Source organism: Cynoglossus semilaevis, chromosome 15 (genome assembly GCF_000523025.1).
Source record: "Cynoglossus semilaevis isolate Cse_v1.0 chromosome 15, Cse_v1.0, whole genome shotgun sequence".
Classification (NCBI taxonomy): Eukaryota; Metazoa; Chordata; class Actinopteri; order Pleuronectiformes; family Cynoglossidae; genus Cynoglossus; species Cynoglossus semilaevis.
The window spans coordinates 7,913,026-7,922,892 of NC_024321.1; the positions used below are offsets into that span (position 1 = coordinate 7,913,026).

At 41.5% G+C, this 9,867-nt stretch overlaps 1 protein-coding gene and 1 long non-coding RNA gene across 3 annotated transcripts in view; both read left to right on the forward strand.

Moving 5' to 3' along the window:
• Positions 1–9,867, forward strand: part of LOC103390763 (uncharacterized) — a 64,779-nt gene that overhangs the window by 16,737 nt on the left and 38,175 nt on the right. Inside the window, exon 5 of one of the 2 annotated variants that reach the window (XR_003051917.1) lies at positions 1,795–2,134. The exons of the other annotated variant lie outside the window; for it this stretch is intronic. This is a non-coding gene — a long non-coding RNA (uncharacterized LOC103390763). Of the gene's footprint in view, positions 1–1,794; positions 2,135–9,867 lie in introns of those variants that run through there. 2 annotated transcript variants of the gene reach the window in all.
• sox3 (SRY-box transcription factor 3) lies at positions 2,645–5,526 on the forward strand. Its single transcript, XM_008326759.3, has one exon. The coding sequence runs from the start codon at positions 3,829–3,831 to the stop codon at positions 4,729–4,731; it is 903 nt and encodes a 300-aa protein (XP_008324981.1). The 5' UTR covers positions 2,645–3,828; the 3' UTR covers positions 4,732–5,526.

Below are 9,867 nucleotides of genomic sequence, written 5' to 3' on the forward strand. Positions count from 1 at the left end.
AAATCCGACCATAGTTTCAGAAAATTTCCAGAATTGTTTTTGAGAAAAAGAACATATTTCTGAGATCAGACTCACAACGAGATCAAAGCAGGGTTTAACATTGAAATCGTTTTCTGTGTTTTTTCATTCTCAGTATTCTGGGAGTTTAATGACAACTCTAACATATTCTTCATGAGATTAGGGGCACGATATGTGTCCAGGTCAGGAATTACAAAATCACATTTCTACTAAAAAATACATCTCAGACAAAAACGTCAGTGATCAGATCACTGAGTCAGAACTCTTAGACAAATGCATCAATCTTAATCGATTGTCAGAATCCTTATAATTATATTTTTCAGTCTAATATTTAAATACAAAATATGTCTAAAATGGCAGAAAACTATTTTGAATGACTATTAAAAAATAAATCTAGAATCGCGAGAAGACGGTCGGTATTCTGAGATTGGAGTAAAACCCTGTCATTTTATATGAACCATTTCGAACAATTGAAGTAAAAAATAACGATCACTGACAGTAGTGTATTGCGCTGTATATTTCAAATCAGAATTGACATCCCAATCCTCTCATACATTATTAGGTAACACGTCACACAAAATCTCCAGTTTTTCTTTTCTATTCACAAATACTAAAGTCTATTTTCGAACTGTGCTCCATTTAGCGGCGGAGCGCGGCGCTCGGCGAGCACATGCGCACTGGATTGGTTTTTATTTTAAACCCGAAATTCTCTGGTGGATGTGATTGCCTGCGGGTTAATACGCTCCCATCAGGATGCCCCCACATATTTCCTAACACTCAGCACCGTGGGGCCCTCGGAGGCCCCTGTGTGGGGCTGTGAATCAGAGCAGACTGTGCTGGTGGTCCTTCGGCCCTTAATTAGGAAATTAGCTGCACACAGGCCTCATTACTAAACTGTAGGCTTTACTCCCGGTGCTTCCTCTCTTTATCTCTCTCCCTCTCTCTCCCTGTCTCTCTCTCTCTCTCTCTCTCTGTGTGTGTGTCTCTTTCGCTCTGTGCTACCGGCCAATTTCCATAAGAAGATTACAAGCGGATCAGTATTGAGATGAGCACAGATAAACAAATAACTGGCTCCTGAGAATGAGATGACTAGCAGGCTCCTAATTGCTCGTTAGTTTTTATGCTGTGATTTGTTTGACGCCCCATTGAACTGGAAATTAAATTCATGCAGTGTTGTCGCCCCCCCCCCCCCTTTCTCCCCCAGCTGATTTACAGCATCTTTATGTGATAACAGGTCACCTTATCCTTCCACCTTCTTTGTGTCTGTATGTGTACTCCTATAGGATTCAAATATAGGGGTTATAGAAATTACGCAAGTTGTTTATGTACGTCTTTGTGAGTTGCATCAATATCTGTGAATATCTTTTTCGTCAGTTGCCATAAGCAACTGCGATGTGGTCTATAATGTAATTTTCTACCTAATATTTTGTGAATGAATGCACGAGAGTGTATTGGCACAAACATCGGCCGAGAATACAGTCAAATTATATTTTTAAATTTCTATTTTACTGTGTAAAAAAACATTTTAAAAAAAGACTTCGTGTCGTTACATATTTAACGCTTAATTAAAGGTGAGAAATTCAATCTTCATTTACATAAGTTTAAATTGTAAGGGCGATTTCCTAAGCATATCTTGCAATAGTACATATATAAAAGTAAAAATAAATACTCCATAAATCCACTTCTGAGTTGGATGCAGGTGAACTCACCAGGTCGTGTAAGACGTATGGACGCCACCCCGGCCATGTATTAAGTTTTTTTTTTTTTTTTTTGCAGCTCCGGGAGGCGAAACCCGCGCATAAATGCGCATAAATGCGCATGAGTTGCGGCGGCAGCTGAGTCCCCGCAGAGCTGATGTAAATACTGAGGTGTAAATGGTTGTTTTCGATGGGCCATTCGCTCGTGTTCATTAGCAGCTGTGAGCTTTTCTGGGCTTTGGCTCCTGTTTGTTAAAGCTCTGTAGCGGTTTTGCAGCAACAGCAGCAGCTCGTTTGTCAGGAGACACTTGCAAATGATGAGCCGAGCTGTGAGCAGTTTAATAAGAGCAAAGAATGAGAGAGTAAAAAAATTAGGCTGCGAGGACAGCAGTGAGTGCTGTCCTCGCAGCCTATTTTTTTTACTCTCTCATTCTTTCTTGCTTTCTTTCAGGGTTTAGGCAGCGGCAACTTTCGCTTTCCCCCCAGGGACTCAGACAATAGATTGATGCGGAGATGGCGAGATGGCCCTGCGCCTCCACAAGAGGTCGTTGATGTATTAAAGTTTTGTGCAACTCTTCTGGAGAACATTGGAAAACCAGTGCGTTCATGGTGGGCATCAGAGAAAACCTTGATTATGCTTCATAAAAAGTGGACAAACCTGCGTTAACGGTTTTATTTACAACACTTTTAAATAAAGTATATTTAGCTTTATTTTTAATTTAGTCTTTGTGATATTTAAGAGACATTTACGAATACAACATTTTAACTAAATCAAATTCACAGATATGTATCTGTAGCACAGAAAAATCCACAAGTCAATAATATGAATGTGTTATCATCACAACTCTCAATATTATTTAATGTCTGCAAATATAAGGTAATATGTTTTTTGGGTTTATTTCCATGATTTCTTTCAGAATTATATTTGGTCCATAAAATTTAGAAAGTTGTAAAATGTAGATTACTAAAAGTTAGAAAATAATCAGATCCCAAAAATAAATCTACAAAAACGCAATATATTGAAATTATTGTCACACTCAGGAAACCAAATCTGTAAAACATATTTTCATTTGAGCTCCTGAAACGAATGATTGAAAAAACGATCAGTCGACTCTAAGATGTTCACTGATTAAATAGTCAATTAGATTTTAATTAGCTTTTACTTGCTGCCCTAGAGTTGACCCTTAATGTGGTGGTTTGTGTGGTTGACAAATTAATAATAGAGAACTGTGATCAAACAACGCGTGATTTAGCAGGTAGACATGAAAGAGTTTTGTTGATGTTCATCTGTCTGTGGAACATTTTTTAAGTCTCTTTTTTTAATTGAAGTATTTCATTAGATTAATTTGCTTGATTTGTATCCGCATTCGCAATTACAGTAATGGTCATTTATTTATTCGTCAAAAGGCCTGTTGTGACGTAAACGCAGACGCTACAGTTTTGGTTTTTATAAACTGCATAATCGTGTTATTCTATATTTATGTGCCTGACATATTCGGTATAAAGTTAAGGAAACATAACTTTTCAATAATGTTTTTTTATCTCACAAAGGCCACATTTTGAGTTGTTCTTACCGCCTTTAAAAGAACTCGAGCAATAAGAAAAAGCAGGATTTTCAAACATATACTGTGAGAGATGATAAATATTTTAAATTTATAATCTTTTACACTCTGGTTTTAAACTTTACCTTTCGCTTCTCCTCGAACCAAAACACAACCGTGCCGTGCGCTCGGGTTGGTGTTGCGCGGCGCTGCCTCCTGATTGGTCGCCTGCTTCTCATTGTCATGCTGTCAATCTACATCACATGGTGCGGCCACTAGGCCTATTAACAGAAGAGCTTGAGGAACAAGTTTACAGAGTTGTGTTTCAGAGCCGTGGGGGACAGAGCTGCTCAGAGCGCACACACTCTCACACACACACACGTAAAGAGAGCGAGAGCGAGAGAGAGAGAGACTAGAAGCACCTGCAGACACTTTTGCCTCTTTGGGCACGACTTTTTTCTGCTTGCCTCATCCTCTCAGGAGACTGGTCAGCACCTCTACCTCTGTGAGTCGTGGCGCTGTTTGGTGAACTCTTCTTTTTTCGAATGTGCCTGTGAGTGAACACTGAAACTATGTATAACATGATGGAAACCGAGCTCAAGACCCCGCTCCCGCAGTCCAACTCGGGCTCGGCGCCGGGCGCAAAAAACAACAGTGCCAGCGACCAGGAGCGGGTGAAGCGGCCGATGAACGCCTTCATGGTCTGGTCCAGGGGTCAGCGAAGGAAGATGGCGCAAGAAAACCCCAAAATGCACAACTCTGAGATCAGCAAGAGACTCGGCGCAGACTGGAAACTTCTGACCGACGCCGAGAAGAGGCCGTTCATCGACGAGGCGAAGCGGTTGCGCGCCATGCACATGAAGGAGCATCCGGATTATAAATACCGTCCCCGCAGGAAGACCAAGACCTTGCTAAAGAAAGACAAGTATTCTTTGCCTGGGGGACTGTTGCCACCGGGAGCCGGCGCCGTCAACAGCTCTGTGTCTGTGGGTCAGCGGATGGACAGTTACGCGCACATGAACGGCTGGACGAACGGTGCCTATTCGCTCATGCAGGATCAGCTGGCCTACCCTCAGCACCACAGCATGAACAGCCCCCAGATCCAGCAGATGCACCGGTACGAGATGACGGGACTTCAGTACCCGATGATGTCCTCGGCGCAGACCTACATGAACGCGGCTTCCACCTACAGCATGTCCCCGGCCTACACGCAGCAGACCACCAACGCCATGGGGCTTGGGTCCATGGCGTCAGTGTGCAAGACGGAGCCCAGCTCGCCGCCCCCGGCCATCACGTCCCACTCTCAGCGGGCGTGTTTGGGGGACCTGCGGGACATGATCAGCATGTACCTGCCTCCCGGCGGAGACAGCGCCGAGCATTCGTCCCTGCAGAGCAGCCGGTTACACAGCGTCCACCCGCACTATCAGAGCGCAGGGACTGGCGTCAACGGGACTCTACCTCTCACCCACATCTGAGAGGAAAGACTGCAAACTTTTACCTTAATAATAAAAAAGAAAGTACTTCGGATACTTGAACTTTTTTTCTTGGTTGCTAAAGAAAAAAAAACAACGTTCAAACACGTTTTGTTTAAAGAAAAAGAAAAGAAAAAAACTAAGTGTCTGCTGATGTTGTCCATTCAGAAACTCTATAAATGGATGAGAGCATTGAACGTTGAGTCCATCAAAGTAAAATTGCGTTGCAGAGAGGCTTGTTTTTATATCACATGTATAAGCAATCAACCTATGTAGAAGAATTGGACTTCTATATTTTAAAAAAAATAATGCCATATTTTCTCTCTATGAAAAGGCATGTGGCCTCGTGAAGAGGCTGGCGTATTTCAGAAAAGCTGGATGGATGGATTAAAAAAAAAACAGTTACTACATACATGTTTACACTTCATTTGTAGAATGTCAGTTGTCTCCACTGTGTCCCAGATTTTTGTAGTCTCTTTCTCAAACTCTTCTTTCTGTTTTTCCTGCCCTTTTCATGAACTTTATAGGTTAAAATGAAATGTTAAGACTGTGCGGGGCGCAAACGCAAGTTTTTATTTATAGTAAGGTTTTTTCTTTTCTGTTTAGCTTGTGATCCCGATGTTTTTGTCACGTAAAAAATGTATTTTTTTGTAAAAAAAATAATGTTTCTGTTCTGTGATGGTTTTTGACAGTGTCATGTTTACTCATTATCCTGAACGAAAAAGAAAGTTTATTTAAACTGACGTTTCTACATATTTTAAGACCATCCTCTATTCTTAAATGCTGAATAAATTTGTACAAAACTTAACGCCTGTTCCATGTCATTTCTGGTTGGAAAAAAAAAGAAGAATTTTTTATGGAGAGCGACGATAATCTTTGCGCAAGGATTTAACAACGAACAAACCGAATTATTGATTTATTAACATTTAACGCAGAGTTATAAAGATCAATTAATGTTATGTACAGAGTGTCGAGCGAACAAAACTTCATCTGTGTAATAATAATATCGCAGGAAGAATCTTTACTTCCATAAAAATATGGATAAAAAAGAAAAAAAAGCATTATACGTCGAGAACTTAAAAAAACAAAACTTACGATCGGTTTTTATTTCAGGTGTGCCTATTTTGTAAAAATACATTTAAAAATATTTTTTAAATGTTTACGTTACGTTAATAAAAAATAATCGTGGCTAATCTAATAAATCTGAATCATGTTTTCGTTTGTCATTCAAATACATTAATTATTGCGAAAAACTACGTTCACATGTAAACGCTGCCATTTCTACTGTACACGTGAAAACACATACATTTTCTTTCAAATCAAAGGTTTTCTTCCGTTTCAGTTTTTCAATAGTTTTACGATTTCTTCAACTATACCTAAAATAAATATTAAGTATATTTGAAAGATAAAATTAAAGTTAACTCAAAGTGTCATTTAGTTTACTAAAACGAGTGTTGTTACTAAATATTTTTTATTTTAATTAGTGTATTTAGATTAGTAAAATCACTTGAACTTTTTTTAAAGTTCACATTTATCCTAATATTATTTTAATGTCAGTCTGTCAATATAATTTGGAAATTATATTTATCCACATTCAAACAAACTGTTAATATATTAATGTCGTAATGATTATTATTTGCAATTATAATAAAAACCCGGTCCTTTGGTATTTGTGCCTCCGTGATTTCAGTTTCTTAAACTTCAGCACACTCTGGTTTTGACACTTTTCTCTGCTGTGAGGTAATCTGATCATCTGAGATCAAATTCTGTAATAACTCAAGCAGGAAATCTCTTCACTTTTTTTTTTAAATTACAGACATTGCCTGGCTTTCATAAACTTTACTAGTGTTTCCACACACCCCACGGTTGCTGTCATTGAAATAATGCAAAGGTGTGAGTGTGTGTGTGTGTATGTGTGTGTAAGAAAGGGCTGCCCTGCTGCTGCAGTGTACCTTGGGATAAATAAGCTCTGGCCACCAAGAGGGCAGAAGCAGTGGCCTTCCCACACTCCCTTCAGGATTTGATCCACAGCTCAGCACAGTGGTCAGGATTAGCCCTTACGCACCTTTGTGGAGGGAAAGATTATCTAGACCTCCCTGCATTCACTGACAGGGTCTTAAGTCACTCTAGCGTGCCAGCAGCCACCCGTCACCTAACCACACTCTTCAAGTAATTTTTTTCTAATTAAGGAACTTTAGAGGTGTGCATCTGAAAAACTTTTTTTCGCTTTTTCTTGTCAAATGTTTACGCCATAATTCAGTTTTACCCCAGAAGGCCTTTTCGCCTGCTTGACTCTTTGACTCTCAGGATGCGGGGTAAACGTTCAACTTGAAATGCTGAGATTTTATTTGGAAGACGAATGAAACGTGACGTTAAAAAAAAAAAGTTTGGACATGTCAGCAGGGTGAAATATTTCCTAGGGTTTTGTTGAGGTGAAGCTCAGGTCTCTGTGATGGCTGGGAAAGTAGCTCCGACGTGTCATACCTCTATGATTTAGGAGAGAACAATCTGTGTTTGTGGGGAGGTGTGTGGCTGGGCCGTGTACAGCTATTGATTGAGTTTGAATGATTTGGCAGTGAGACCATCAGAGTTTGGCTCTCTACCATCCTTACCCCTAATTCCCCCTTTTGCTCTCCCCCTATCTGAGCGCCCGGAGCACTCTCTCTCTCTCTCTCTCTCTCTCTCTCTGCTGTCATGTGGAGATGTGTGCCCACTCAGCAAGTGCAGGCATATCCCACTTCCATCTGCCTATGACCTCACAGCCCCTGTTTGTTTAACCTCCTCTCCAAAAAACGAACCTAATTATAGCCTTGTAGGAACACAGATTCAGCGGATTCCCAGCAGATTCTGCCACTGTGCATCTGTGTGTGTACCTATGTACGTGTGCAGTGCATGCAAAGCCCCTGCTTAACAAGAGCACCGCCATGGGCCATGTTTCAGTCAATCCTGTTTTCTCTCTGTCTCCCTCTTTCTCCCTCTCTCTGTCTGCCCCCATATTATGTCAGAACATGCCCTGCCAGTTGCATGTTTTGGGAATATATGTGAACGAGGTGGTAAAAGGCAGCAGCAGTGTGTTTTGAGTGTCTCTTTTGACGTCAGTATGATGCTAAGTGGAAAACTCATTACACAAATCTGGCTGACAGATTGACGTTGATGACATCACTAGCCCGCCTGCCTGACTGGCTGGGCAACTTGCAGCAGGAACACACCTTTAAAACTCTCAACTCTCCGTCTAATCTCAAGCTAAAATCTGGAACCTCCTGTGCACCGCACACACACACACACACACACACACACTACATATTTGACTGGATGAGTGCAGTTAAGGATTGCACCCAGGTCACAGTCAGACTGTATTGATTCACTGCCATCTCCATGAGGCCCCTCTGAGCGCAGCCTGGAGGGGCCTGGAGTGGCCTGTCCATCTCCAGTAAGCTTGTCCATAGCGGTGGGACTTGTATGAGGTGCTCAGATTGACAGCGCATCGGTGTGTAGAGGTGTGGGGGGTTGAGGGTGGGGGTTAATCTCCCTGAACTGGGGCAGATGTTGTTAACGAGCTCTCTCAGGTCCACTCCCTGCGTGGGAAAATGGCATCAAATCCTCCTGGGGTCAGGGCTTTTTGGTTGACCCACAGAGCCATCTCTCTCCACACTGCATGGTCCATCCTCTCAATCCCCACTCAGTACTCTCACCCCCTCACCCCCTCACCCACTCCCGTACTCACTCACTGACAGCACCCACTTGACAAAATCATTTTTGACCACTTTAATGCCTCTCCTCTTTTAACTATATCCCTAATTTTCAGCATTTGCCCGAGCACCAACAGACTTGTTCCATGATGCACATGTCTTATTAATGATAGCTGTGGTTGGATCACCATGCCTTACACAACCACAAGGAATGCTGAGTGGGAAATGCTTCAAAAGCAAGCAGCCGCCACTCAAGAAACTGCATCCACCCAACAGCAACTTACGTGTGTATGTCAGTGAAGGGCAAATTAGACTGAATGAAACCCTATTACCCATAGACTTTCAGGTGCCCATGGGGAGGGGTACATAAAATAAGTGAGAATCCTGTCTGTCATTTTTAGAAAATTATATTTAATATTCTGTGTTTTTTTTTTCAGTCCCAGACTGTGTTATTCATTTATGTGCTTTGATCCGAGACGGGAAATCTCTGTTGATGGCTATGAGTCAAAACACACGACACCTGTGCTACAGAGCGTGATGGAGCGTGAGTAGACGTCAAATCTTTTAATTTCAGAGATGGGGCCAACAATTGTTTTTTCAAATATTTACAGCTTAAAGACAGAGAAAGTGCAGTTTACCATCCTTTTAATTTGTGTTGACCTATGTACAGACTCTGCACGGTTTCACTGTGATGTGGATTTTTCTCATCACTCATATCCGGAATGGGCATGTCTCTGTACCATATCATGTCAACATGCCTGGTTTAGGGTTTATCCAGACTTAGGTTTTAATGTGAAGGTCATCCATTAAGGTGTCTGCCTCTGAAGGTGTGTTTACTTTGTCCCAGCAGGTGTGTGTGAATATGAGACTCGTCAAATATGAGACAGGATTACCTCGTCTTTTGTCCCAAACAAAACAAATACAAATCACACGAACATCTGAAATGTGAGGTTTCTGTTGTTTTTCATGTGCGGATCGTTCGTTGAGAGGAGTTTTTCATGCGGTGATCCTTTGACGTTTTGTTCGGCTAAACGCTTCTGATGTTTACCGTAACCTGTTTTCGCTTGTAAATGTGGTTTGAGGAAGTCCTGTGAAACCGCACAGACACATTTTAAGCACACAACTGAGACTGGTTCTGGAGTTAAAGGCCTTCTCCTGAATAACCTGCAAAGGCAATAACACACAAAGAGCTCTTTCTACTGTGCTTTGAGGGTTCGCTCAAACAGCAAGCCAGGCTCTCCAGTGTGTAAAAGTGTGTCTGCTGCAGATGGTCTCTGTCTGTTACACATATCACTTTGTCTATGAACACTGGAGCATGTCTTACATTTAATTTGCCAGGCTAGGGTTTTGACCTCACTTATGACCTGTCTGTAGAAAGCTCAGAAAAATTGGGGCCAAGTGTAAATGTGCTGATATATGTTCAACGCCTAGGGACAGTAAGTAGAGTATG